The sequence below is a fragment of the Cyprinus carpio genome, chromosome B8, assembly GCF_018340385.1.
Source record: "Cyprinus carpio isolate SPL01 chromosome B8, ASM1834038v1, whole genome shotgun sequence".
Classification (NCBI taxonomy): domain Eukaryota; kingdom Metazoa; phylum Chordata; class Actinopteri; order Cypriniformes; family Cyprinidae; genus Cyprinus; species Cyprinus carpio.
Window position 1 is genome coordinate 7,991,536 of NC_056604.1, and position 14,112 is coordinate 8,005,647.

Sequence of the window (14,112 nt, forward strand, 5' to 3'; positions counted from 1 at the left end):
AATAAAATCATCTCTTGATCTCAACAGACTCTGACATTGCAAACCTATATGTGAAAAACTACTGCGTTAAGCCTCACAAATCATGTTAAGAGTTTTGATAGACAAGAAACTTAATATAAAAGCCACAGAACAGGTGCTTCAGTAAGTCTGCTTATTCCTTCACTCTATTTTCCTCCCTTTCATTTTCCATCAATTCACTTTTCCTGTAGAGGGACATCAAAGCGCTTTTGAAAGAAAGAAGAGACCACAGCACCACAGCTGTACTGATACTGGAAACTGTGTGGGGCTTCAACTGAATGCTGGGAAAGCTAGAAATCCATAGATCTTTATGGATTAATTCTTATCTGCTGGATTTAGACACTGGCATTGATTATAATACCATATACAGGCCACATTATCATTAAGACTTAAACTAGCTTAATACAGTAGTTACATGATATCACAACTGTTGCTCAGTAGATCACTGCTTGTATTTAAAAAGAAAAAAAACATCCAAAATATTCAGATCCTAGGTATTACTTGAGTAATTTAAGTGTACCTTACCTTAAGTGTAAGTCTATGGTATTTTTGTCTAGAGATGAACCGATATAAAAATTCTGGTTTATAGCTGGTAATTATTTTCAGATAAATTACTGCTATTAAAATTCCTCAAATGTTGTATAAAAAAAGAAATCTAAATACAATACTAAAAACTAAAAGCAGCCATTTTAAATGATAGAAGTGAATTTATGCATTACAACATTATATTATAATGTACAGTATAATAATATACAGTATATACAGTATAATAGGTGCAAATATTAACTTTAAGTGAGTGTTAATTGACAACAAAGGTAATCTAAACCTTAAAAAATTTTGAAATAAGCATTCACATTTCAATAGCCAATATTGATTAAAACATACAATATCGATAAAATAAAAACAAAATAAAATCTGTAATATTGTCCTTTAACTGATATGGTAGAGATATATTGCATGCCTAATTATTCACCCATTTTATCATCCACCTTCTGGCAAACAAAATGGCAAGTCTGATTGCTTTACAAAAGTAATAACACACTATATAACACTCCATGAGCAAATATGTGGGATGAATTATATCGCTAAGTTCAAGTTCAAATGTCTAACCCTAAGTATAAGGTTCTTGCCACAGAAATCACCACTGATAATAACAATCCCTGTGTTGGTATTGAGTAAATCACAGTTACAAGCAACCTGTGGATTAAAGTAATGTTAAACCAGGGTGACTATATACAGGAAAGAGTATTTGTATGCCAGTAAGCAAAACCCAGTTAAAATGCAGCTCAGCCGCTTTCCTCTTTTCCACCCAAAACATTTTAAACACAATAAATCTATTATCCTGACAAACAGACATGCCAACTTTGCTTTCATTTCCCACCTCAATGAAACCCTGAATTTTAAAAACAAGGTCAAAGTGGCCTGCCAGACACACACACAACGTCTGACAGAGACATACAGAAGCACTGACTGGAAAGAACATCTCTTCTTTAGTTTGACAGGACCTTATAAATACACACACACACACACACACACACACACACACACACACACACAATCTCCAGAGGGCTGTTTGATGAATGCCAAACTGTGTGGACCTTCTTCAGGTGTCTGGCATTATTATGAATGCTTGCTCAGTCTTGTTTCTGGCAAAACATATGTCCAATCGCTCATGATCCAACTGACTCTCTCATAGAACACTTTAAACTATAATTCATTCTTGCATCATATAATTTCATGTTACGGCAAAGCATGTTGTGTCATTTTCAATTCAAAGGGGTGGTTGATTTAACTTTTTTAACATTAGTTAGTGTGTAATGTTGCTGTTTGAGCATAAACAATATCTGCAAAGTTACAACGCTAAATGTCCAATGCAAATTGAGAGATATCGTCTTTTAAAATTATGGCAGTTTAATGCCTACAAAAAGGCTTGTAGGGACTACTACGAGCTACTTCCTTGGGTTTGTAACATCACAAACCTAAATAAAACCAGCCCCCGGGAACATTCAACAAAAGGGGCGAGGCTATCTGCTATTTAGAAGAGGAAGAGAAAACTATGGATGCACGTAAAAATCTATTCATATATGAATCATGATTCTGTCTTCTAGCAATTCTAATGGATTCACAAGTTTCAAAATCCATGTTCTGTTTATATATGAATTATTTCTTTTAATTGTTTTTATTGATTTTAATTTGCTCTGTTCTGCATCTCTCTCTCTCTCATTCAGATCATCAGCTCAGCTCAAACAATGAACTGTTCCAATTATACACTTTTTTTCACATAGCTATGAGAAGCATTAAACATGGACGTGTGTGCGGATGCCGTACTTTATTAAAGCTTTTATATTAAAAGATTACATAAGATAACAACCTTTCTGTCTCAATCGGGCTCAAATTGATAAGCAATATTGACGATGTCATTGTTTACAATACAACCAGAGTACATGCTGCTGATGTGAGGGACGTGACGTTTAGATGCACACTGGAGGTTTAGCGAATTACAGCACACTGAGCCAGCTGACCAATCTGAGCCCAATACGTCATCAGTGCGTTTTAGGAGAAGGGACAGAGCGGTGTAGAATAAAGGTAAATTATGCAAAAAAAATTCGTTTTTTAAAAACAAAGCATTAACACATGTTAAACTGCCCCCCATAAACACAACAAAGCCTAGAAAAAAAAACAGTCAACCACCCCTTTAACGCCACATGAAACCAAGACATAAAACTTTATCACTGACGTCTCCAACCAAATGTTCCCCTTGAAACATCCAACATATAGTAAATCAGAGGTAACAGACTCATTTAAAAGTACTAGAACAACATCAACGCTGCATCACTTTGAAACTCAGTGACTTGAAACCCTAGAACTCTGTTTACTTCTTTGCGACCGTGCCTCAGATAAACTATTTCCCCGCCGCACCCTGTCACCCTCACGCCTCGGCAGACATCAGACGTCCTGTATTAATTATAGCTATGCCGAGCTGCCCCACTGTCTTGCGAGAGATGCGGCAGTGCTGAAATTTCTTCTATTTATAGTAGGAGTTCATTCTAGGGTGGTGGAAATGAGTACAGCATGGAAAAAGGGTTGGGTCGGTTACGTGTTCAGAAGGGAGTTTCCTTACCTTCTATGGATGGGGCCTGGTCCTGGGCGGCATAGAGCATCTCCTTGAAAGCCTGTGTCAAAATAAATAGATACGGTAATGATGAGATCACAGTCTTATGGTGCAGGTCAATAGAGCAATGATGTACAGAAGTCTTACATAGCCTATTAAGGCATGGCAAAGAAAGTTGACTTGGCTGGATATGTAGGCTAATTGAGGTTACTTCAAACATTGCTCTAGCATGTTAAAAGGGCATGTTGTTTCTTTTAACATCAATATTAAACTCTGTGTGAAATTATGAATTTCAGTTCTTTGGGAATATGGTTACCTACTTCTCTTAGCATGTCATTAACCTTGCAGATAATGAAAAACATTGGACAATTATGCATAGTCTGTTTCCAGATACTTCTGGCTGTGAAAACATGTAACTTTATTCCCTAAGGTCTCTGATAGATTCTTCTATAGGGCTGTCTCAGTAATTTGAATGCATTTGATTTTATGAGAGCAAGGTTAATCTCAGTAATTGGTGTAGTTTTATTCATTCGAGAACAAAACTGACTTTTTTTAAACTCAGGGAGGCTTTAAAGATAATGCATCATTATAAAAAAATGTAAAAGCATCTTAAAACTTTGATAAGCATGCTTAAAATATCTCAAAATGTTTGCTATAAAAGTGAAATTGCAATATTAAGGACAATTAAATATAATTTAATATGTTTAAATGAATGAAATATATTTTGCATAAATACAAGTTAATTTAGTCTATCAAGCACATTTTTATTTACCTGACAAAACACACTTCTACAGTGGAAGATTACAGACTCCTTTATATAAAAAAATAAGATCTATCGGAAGTAGTCAACGTAAACATTTAGCACACAGGGGATGAAACATAATCTGGCAATTTACTACACAAGCTGCTGTCAGTGCAGGGAAGTGCTCAGTCAATATATAGCATAGATTGAAATGTATATCTGGACACAACAAAAGACAAATCACAATCAAAAACATTTATTTACTAAGCAGACATCCTTCAGTCAAGCTAAACACCAACCAAAGCCAATTAACATGGGGCTGTACAGATGCTGTGAACACTTCTTTTCACTATAAACAGATCTCACACTCAAGGTCAAAGCCTGGCCGGTGTGTCAACCAATGAAATAAGAGAATCGTCAAAATGGCGACATTGCCATGGCAATGGTGCTGATGACACAAAGGATAGATGTGCTCTATAGAGTCTTCAAGTTATACAACCAAAGACTGTAACCAGGACACATTTGCACTATACATCTGCCCATCCTCCAGAAATATGTGTGCATGCGTCTATGTGAGGTTTGGGCAGATCTTTGCGTCCAGCGAGCCTGACAGCAGATGTCATCCCAGTGGGAGAGGGAGCGCAAGACCCTGTGTGTATATGTGTTTGTGTGTGTAAGTGTGTGTCAGTGCATGTGTGAACAGCAGGTCTGTGAAGTCAGCCAGCAAGATCCATACCATACATCCCAGCCAGTAAGCAGACCTGCTGCTTTGAAGAAATATACTGTAGGCATGCTCAAAACAAGCTATATTATGGATTTGGTAAAGCAAGTATCACTAGAACTATCGCTCAGGGTTTCATCGTTAGTTTTAGTGATTTATTCCTATAAACCCTTTAGATTAAAAAAATTGCCCCTTAAAACCTGACTTGTACTGTTGTGCTACACACATGAATTTTACCTCAAATTGGACTAATATTTTCCACCAGAGGACAATAAATCAGGTGAAATTAATCTTACAGATGTACATTAATGGAAGAAGGGGTGAGTGATACGCTGGTAAACACAATTAACCAGTAGAAAATTTTTAACTGGTAGAGATTTTGGACTGTTGTTTCTATCGTGGTCACATGCTCATGTGATGTTGCTGTGCTACATGGGCACAAAACTTATCGTTTTGCAAGCGTTTTAAAGCATTTTGGTTTAAAAACAAGTGATTTTAAGCATTGAAATACAACAGCAGCAAAAGATAACTCATTTCGGTTTTGTCTAAGAGGCATGCGCACATGAAGATGGTGCTCTTAGGATGCGGGAGTATTGAACAGATTTATTTTTTTAAGCTTTATAGGCCTTAAATGGTTAAATGCACACAATTTTGTCTTTTCAAGTATCATCATAAACAAAGTAATTTAGGTCTTCAAGGGTTACTCCACCCCAAAATGAAAATTTTGTCATTAATCTGACACAGAAGAGCGTACACTGCTTGTGTTCAGTGGATGTTCTCCAAAATGGTGCTACAATGATGCGGAGAGACACAGAGGAGACAAATGTTTGAATAAAGTCATAATTTTTGTTTTCTTCATGTGCAAAAAGTATTCACGTCGCTTCAAAAATTTTTTAGATTGAACCACTGATGGCAGATGGACTATTCTGACAATGTCTTTCATACTTTTCTGGACCTTGACAGTGTAATTTATGGGACAGTCACAAGCCTCCCGGTTTTCATCCAAAATATCTTAAAATGTGTTCCGAAGACGAACAAGGCTTTTACGGGTTTGGAAAGACATGGGGGTAAGTGATTAATGACAAACTTTTCATTTTGGGATGGAGTATCCCTTTAAAGTGTCAGCAGTCTAATATTCCTCCTGTGTGTCATTCATGTTAATCAAACAACAAAAGAGAAAATCTGTCACTGCTCTCGACTAAATCTCTTTTGTAACTTTAGTAAGAATAATATATTTAATTTACACAGTGAAGAATATGCAGTGTTTTTATACATTTGTTTAGTGTATGTAGCATTTCTTATTTATTTGTTTTACTTTTTTTGTTCTTTTGCTTGTAACTAGTTTCTTATTCTTAATTAATCTCAGACAGTTGTCTTCAGTGAGTCTTCAGTTTACTTACATTTGTGATATTGACATTGGTGACAAGAATTATAAAATTTAAATGGTATCAAAAATTTGTAATAAATACCTTATTTAAAGCAAAAATAACTATATTGTGAAATATATTGTTACAGCGAAATAAAATTACTCCTATCGTGAAATAAGATTTTGGTCATATGCTTATTTAAAGACGATGTTTATTAAAGCAAAAATAACTATATTGCGATATTGTTACCATGAAATATAATTACTCATATTGTGATATAAGATTTTGGGTGTATCGCCCACCCCAAAAAAGGAAGGACCCAAGCACTGATTAGGGATCATGAATACTTGGTTGACTCTTCTCATTTTGCACACTGCAAAAGCAATGCCTTATAGCAACTCCTTAGAACAGAGTAGCAACCACATAGCAAAACACTAAGGACCTCTCAGAATATTTAGCAACTGCACAGCAACACCTAAGAAACTGCCAAGAACAACATAGCAACCACACAGAAAACCACTAAGAACACTTTAGCAACTGGACAGAATCACCAGAGTAGCAACCTCCCAGAAAACCCTAACAACTAGCTACTTTTAGAACACTTAGGAAATGCATATCAACACCCTAGCCACCACCCACACAACACCTTACCATTCACACAAAAGTTAACATGTTAAATATACTTCACCATCCTACACAACTCATATTTTCTCTGGTGGAGAGTGGTATTGCTTTTCTATAATCAAGCACAAATGAGCGAGCACATTAAAATAATCAGTATTGACATTAGATGAATCTCCTGATGAAGTTATTTCAACTATAACATGATACTGCTAAATATATATTATGATTGTACAATTGACAATCATAATTATGTTCCTCTGGTGTTCAGATGAATGGTTTAATGCCTCCATAAACGCACCATATTCCTCGAGTTCACTTTCTCCCTTTTTAGTCAGCCTTATAAAAAAAGATAATAAATCTACTTAAAATGCACATGCCGGAGTGTGAGACCTCATTAATTTATCACTCAATCAGTCTGTCAATTTATCAACTGGGAGACTAAATGTGTCATCAACCTTCTTTCACCCTTCTATTATTGTAATCTTCTTTCCACCTTAGCTCATTAATTTATCACTCAATCAGTCTTTTTATTGTAATCTTCTTTCCACCTTAGCATGTAAATCACTCAATGTGTCATAATATATTCAAGGTCATTTGTTGTTAAAATATTATGTAAAGTATTAAACAATACACACGTTGCATTGTTTAATGTTTGTAGTAAAGGACTAAGGAAGCTTGCCGCTCGCTTTCTTAAGAAGTTTTTTTTTAAGCTTCCTAAAATCAGTTTATGGACTCAGTTTTATTGTGTAGAGCCTGTGGGGCTGCTCCCCATTGACTTTCTATGGCACTGTCAACCACAGGCAGCAAAGCAATAGATGAGCAGAGACCGAGTCCATCTAGTAATCATGACTTAACTGCTCACAGAGGGACTTCAATGACCAAACAATAATAAATTCTGCTTTCCTTGGGATAAACTCCATAGGACAGAGCTTCAATGGATCATATTGTGTTGAATGTAGCTGAAAAAAGATGTTCGTCTTCATCTTGCCAAGAGAAAATCAAAGCCTAGACTCCCACTTCTGCACAATCTATCACCGCATGTAAAGAATAGATCCAGACAGTTCACTGATAAGGCTATACAGTGCCGGAAAGGATATTGCTAATCATATATCTCTGTCATGTAAGCAGTGTAAATATAGCTCACATATCCATATAACATTCCCTGGTAGTATCAAATGACAGGTTGATCATTATGAATTAAAAATTTTCCTTGAGTCCTTTGTCTTGTCCTTGACAGATCAAGCTGGAATCTCACTGTAGTCCATTCGCACATGCAAATTGGCACGAGGCTAGTAACTGAGGTTTGACAATGAAAGTCCACCCAAAGACGACTGAGATTAATCAATCAATCTTAGATGCAACAGATATAAAGCACCTGAGAATATCTGCAACAGATGCATCTATTTTCTATTAAATGGTCCAATATTAATCGATCTGCCAAATTTTGTAAAAACAAAAATTTACTACCATGATTCTTTATAGGCAATCACTGCAATTTTCTTGGATAAATGTGTTTTGTTTACAGCTTTTCCAACAGTTCATGTTTGTCTGGGTTCTGTGTCTGATTACGGATTCAGTGCTCCAGACAAAGGATTTCTCCTCCTTTGCGCCAAGACGGATGCTGAAGCTCTGACCATCCACCATCACACAACAAATACCATTGATTTATTGTCTAATGGTGCAGTCAATAATTTCACAGCACAGAAACAATAAATAAACCAACATACGATTAAAATCATTCTTAAAAACATTCATTATTCAACAGTTTGAATGATCAGTCCAACATTTTCCATCTACTGTTTAGAGGTGAATAAAAACAACATAAGATAAAAAAAAATAATTAAGCCTACACATGACATTATTATATATAATAATAATAATTTCTGTTTTCCACAGACTTACACTCTATGTGTGGTGGCACTTCCCCTGGGGTAAATATACATGTATTTAATGTATATTTATACATATAAAACAGCAGACGGGCTGAATGAAAATGCAAATTCATTCTCTGCCAGCAGGAGGTGCTTTAAGTGCGGCAGAAACAGCGGTTTCCCCAGTAACAGCTGTAATCAAAACAGCGCTGTGCTCATGAACGCTAATTTATCAGACATTATAGGAAAGATGAAATGAATATGGCATCTAAACTTTTCGGAAGACAATCGGTTCCCTTCAAAAAAGACACATTTATATAAAACACTCATGCAGAGTCTTTATTTTGAAACGTGCAGTGCTTATATTTATTCAACGAAGTCAAAGCATTTTGGAAATCTATTTGTGGCGGTCAGTGTTGATATTGTGGCGGGCCGCCACAAATAAATCACTGTATGAGAAACCCTGTAATAATAATAATTTCTTAGCACAAGTAATTCTTAAATGTCTTAATTAATTTTAACTGAGAAGGTTTTTCCAAATTATACGTTATTTTAAGTGGAATTACATTCTAGTGAAGCAGAGGCTTGATAGTAGTGCATGTTATATTTAGTGATGGTTACAGCATGAATCTCTCAGAGCTCTTTCTTTTGTTCATAATTCATAAAACTAATGGTGGTTGAAAACCTTGGAAGCCATGGACTGCAGCTGTGTTAAACCTTTCGTAGATGAAGAAAAGGAAGTGCATTTTAAACCTAGCTTATATAGTGGGAAATGAATATAAATATCTGTCATGATATTGTTTTAATGCTATATTATATATTTAATAAGAAGAATCAGAAATCATGACTATTGTATGTTATATGATGTTGTATCAAACCTCGTTTTTAAAATTTCCTTTAACAGTAAAAAGAAAAAGATTTCACTGCAGAAATTATTTGAACTCTTACACTCAGCAAATTAATTGGCGCAGACATAAAGTGGGTGAGCAAACTAATTACATCAAATGACCTTTCTGGCTTAATCCCAAATAAGAAAAACTCAAGAAAGAATTTAGGTGAGTTTACGTAATGTAACTTTACAATTCTGTTATATTCAAACAGAATATAATATATAGATTTTTAAAGGTGATTTCTCCTTCTTTGTCCCAAATGTGCAGGCAGGTGTCTGACAATGCTCCAGATGCACTGATTGTGAGAGTGTCAAAAAACAAGAATAAAATCACTCTGAACTGAAATATAAAAAAGGAAAATACTAATAAATACATTTAAACATAAAAATGTCTGGATGTAAAAGCTGCCAGTGGTTCCCTCATTAATACATATCAAAGAACATGAATAGACAAATGATGTATATGATGCATAATATATTAGTAGGCTATCATATTGCACGGCTTCAATGGAAAAATTGCAATAATAATAAAATAACCAACTAAATAAATAGCATTTAGCAATTTATTTTCCACACACATTATTGTTTCACCTTAGGTCTGATACGTGTTTTATAGATAATTTAACTTAAGGCTTTAAACTATATTTCATAGCTTGCACAATATTCACTGTTCAAATCAAATAACCCGCTGAAGTTTTGCTCATACTGGTACCTCCGAGTTGCTCCACAATCTCTTGGACGCAACTACATACTACATGCACCAAGAAAAATTCATATATAAATATCTTACCTCGTACTGAATATACTGTTTCCTCCATTCTGGAGTAATATGGGCAGACAGGTGCTCCGCAAACTTCATGCTGGCGGAGCAGATCCACAGACGGACTATAATAATATCCTCGGGTCGGGAAGCGTCTTCTTTTGGGGCTTTTGTTATTTCTGTCACTAAGTTACAGAGCCGCATGCGTTGTCTAATTCCTGTCCGGTCTATCACAGTCCAGTATTCCCCGGTCCCACATATTACCCCGTTTAAAGTGAAACCCGCTACAAAAGGGGCTAAAAGTAACCTCCTTCTACTTCCCAAAGAAACAGGTGCCTAAAATTGACAGCGCTCCAGCGTCTCTGGGAGTGACTTTCTCTCTCCGGACTCTCTGGGCGTCTGTCCGCCATCAGCGCGCACTGAGCGAAAGACGTGTGTGCGTCACAGCGCGCCCTGAGGTGCTTTTAGAAATAGCTGCTTGTGATTAATCTTATCATGCTTTTTATCTTAATATTTAGAAATAAAAATACATATTATTTTTTTAGACACTTTTTGTTATTAAGTCATTATAAGTTATTATAGTTTTGTAATAAGTACATTGTATATAATTTGTAATATATATTATCGTACATACGCCATTTATTACTAATTCGTTATTTTTACTGCGTCGTCAAATGTATGTAGCCTATCTGGTCTAGAATGACTTTTACAGGCCGGAAGGAAACAATTAACAGTAAACTTTGAAAAAGTAATCCTATATGATTTGCAAATGAATCTGGCGTTGGCAACTGCTGACATGCTTTTTGTGGAAGCTCTGTATGCAAAACTTATTGTTAGATATTACTTATTATTTTTGTTGTTGTTGTTGTTGTTGTTGTTGTAACATAACTTTAATATTACTACTGCTTATGACATGATATGTAGATAGAATATGGAAAAAATATATAACTTATAAACAACACCAGGGTGGCACTTATAGCTTCTGGGCAACGCAGGGAAGTATAAATAAAATATTTTGGACTACTACTACACTCCAAGCCAAAAATGTGCAGGAAAAAAAAAAATCAAGTTTAATCACTCTGAGCATTTAGTCAGAAATAAGAAAAAATGGAAAGGAAATAAGAAATGGGAATAACACGCTAATAGGAATAAAATGGGAAGTGGGAAAATGTGATTTGTGTGCCATCTTGTGGACACTGTCTATTGTAAAAATATGCGCATAAATCCCTGTTAATTGTTAAAAGAGCAAATAAGGTTTGTTGCAAATCATGTCATGTAAATTACATTTTTGTATCTCTTTTGAGTTTAATTTGAAATTCTTTCAAGGTTTTGAAACGATGGCCAATACTTGATAGAATAGTGTAATATAGTAATACAATATAGTAAAATATACAGTGAGAGATTGAATCACTGGAATCATATCAATGGATTTAATAGATAATACATATAAAAGTTTTAGTATGGTAGCAGTATTCCATTCCACACATCATGCGTCTGCTGTAAAACTGGTAGGACATAAAAAAAAAGTTGGAACTGTTAGCAGCAGTCGCAGGACGCACTCGTGCCTGTTATTGTGACGTACCATTCACGGACCAATTCTCAAAACAAGTCCGACCGAATCGGATTACGGATAACGTACTGTAACAGTCAACTGTCCGCGCTGTTTTTATTATAATTAAGGCAAAATACTATTGATTACACCTATAAGGTATCTTAATTCTCTTCAATGGCGTCTAGATCTCCGTCCTCTTCCCCCGACTCAGCGACGGGCTCCGGTACTGATCCAGCCCGGCCTGACACCGGAGAGCCGCTCGGTGGAGGATCCGATTCGGATTCAGATTTCGGATTAAGTAAATTTGATTGTGGTGCCGGGGATACAGCGCTTCGATTAGAAGGAGCCGATCTAGAGAATGAATTTGAGGCGGCCGCGGACCGGGTCAGAGACCTCGTGCAGACAGCGAGTAGAGAGCAGCTGCTGTATCTGTACGCCAGGTTCAAACAGGTAAACACAGCCTTCTTGTTATTGACATAGTTGATACTGTAAAATCATAATACATTAATATGAGATCACCTGCAAACACGATACGAGGCTTGGAGATTGTCTGGCATTTTACTTACTTTTGTTTATTTATTTATTTAATAGTGGCGGCGTGTATAAAGTTAGCCCAGATTATGCACCAACAGTAACTGTAGTGATCGTGTTTACCATTACATGGTAAGGTTTTGTTAGGTGCATGGAGTTCTAACTTATGAAGATGCCTGTTGGTTCTGGACTCTGGAGTATAAAACATCTATTTAGGCATTGGACAGTAATTGTAAACATTAAATATATTAGTTATTAGTTGAGATGTGGTGCTTATGTGAGTGATGCAGGTTTATATCCAGCCAGCAACGTGTTTTATTACCTTTTTCTCTCTCCAATAAATTTTGTCACTCTTTACAGTCTGTGTAATAAAAGAAGAAGAAGAAGAAAAAAAGATTAATTATAAGTATTTAATAAAGATCCACTCTGCCTAAAAAAAAAAAACACTAAATATCTATTTTGTGTCAAGTTTAAAACATTTGACATTATTACAGTTGTTTGAACATTTGTTATTATTAAGTAAACCATAAATATATTAATAAACGTGTGTTTTGACAGGTCAAAGTTGGAAAGTGCAATACACCAAAACCTGGTTTCTTCGATTTCGAGGGTCAGAGAAAATGGTAAGTCTCTTAACAAGCCATGCATTTCTTGATAAATCTTGAATTTTGATTTGGACATTGCATCGTTGATGGTGACATCTGATGTCTTCAAAACTCTAGTCAGTTCTTCACTAGTACTATGAATATTGTTGGCTCTTATGATGAATTGCTTGTGCTTTTCCTGAACTGCAAGTCTTTGGATAAAATCGACTGCTCAGTAAATGAATGTAAATGTTAATTCACTCTGTGTCCAACAATATGAGCTTTTTGGGAGTAAAGACTTTAGAGTCTTTAAAATCCAACAGAGTGCTTCCTGTTCACAGGTCTGCATGGAAACAGCTGGGGGACATGAGTGCGGAGCAAGCCATGCAGGAGTATGTGTCCTGTGTACATGCTCTAGATCCAGAAGGCAGCCAGAAGGTATGGACTAGACTTAATGCAAGATGGGATGTAAAACAAGATTTTTCTTAAATAGTTTGAGGTACTATGTAGTAGTAGTAGTAACCTTTATTGTCACTGGTCACAGGTACCAGTGAAATTAGCCATCAACCTGTCCATACATACATACTATGTGTTGATATTCACAAGTCCACAAGTTCCAAATGATGGAAAACAGATCTGTATTGTATTGTTTTGGATAAATTTTCACTTAAACATAAATTAGCATAACATTAATTAGTATGTTTTTACAATTACACTATACTTATCCTAAGTGGATCTGCCTTTTGGTAAACTATTGGCATTGTTCTGTAATGTTACTGAATAACATGTCCAGAAGAGGGCAGTCTCTGATTGTGCAGTTGTTGTGGTTGTGCATTCTTCTCAAATAGGTAGTATTCTCAAAGATGTTGAGAATAATACTCAAAACATATCAGAAATAGAGTTGCTGCTACATTTCTGCGCCTTTTCTTTTGGAACTGTAGATTCATGTTCATTATATAATTCCTCGGGAATTATGCAATCATGTTTAAGCAAACCTTTATGTTGCTATTGCAAAGCTCCATTGAGTCATGGTGCTTATATGAATGATGCAGGTTTAAGACCGGCCTGCAGTGTGTCTGCAATTTATCACAGTTTTCTTCCTCCAGTAAATTTCTTGTCTAATAAAAGAGGAAGAAACCAATTATACAGACCAACTCCACCTATAAATAACATAATATCCAAATATATTTTGAGTCATGTATAACTCAAACCCTTTCCTTTATGTTTAATTTTCTCTAGCTTTACTCTCTTCCTTTCTCTTTTGCTTTTGTATTCTCTCCATATCTATCTTCTCTCTGCCTTATTGCTTTTTACCCATAATTCCCATGTCAGAACAGACAC

General features: G+C 35.7%; 2 protein-coding genes across 2 annotated transcripts in view; one reads left to right on the forward strand and one right to left on the reverse strand.

Annotated features, from left to right (window-relative positions):
• The window catches only part of LOC109059278 (xenotropic and polytropic retrovirus receptor 1 homolog), a 73,400-nt gene extending 62,861 nt beyond the window's left edge, over positions 1 to 10,539 (reverse strand). Inside the window, 2 exon segments of the mRNA XM_042729491.1 lie at positions 3,140 to 3,191; positions 10,135 to 10,539. Of these exon segments, the coding sequence (XP_042585425.1) occupies positions 3,140 to 3,191; positions 10,135 to 10,308 (226 nt within the window). The 5' untranslated portion in view covers positions 10,309 to 10,539.
• Positions 10,540 to 11,647: 1,108 nt separating this feature from the next.
• acbd6 (acyl-CoA binding domain containing 6) overlaps positions 11,648 to 14,112 on the forward strand; it is a 28,905-nt gene continuing 26,440 nt past the window's right edge. Inside the window, 3 exon segments of the mRNA XM_019112878.2 lie at positions 11,648 to 12,106; positions 12,746 to 12,810; positions 13,113 to 13,209. Of these exon segments, the coding sequence (XP_018968423.2) occupies positions 11,831 to 12,106; positions 12,746 to 12,810; positions 13,113 to 13,209 (438 nt within the window). The 5' untranslated portion in view covers positions 11,648 to 11,830.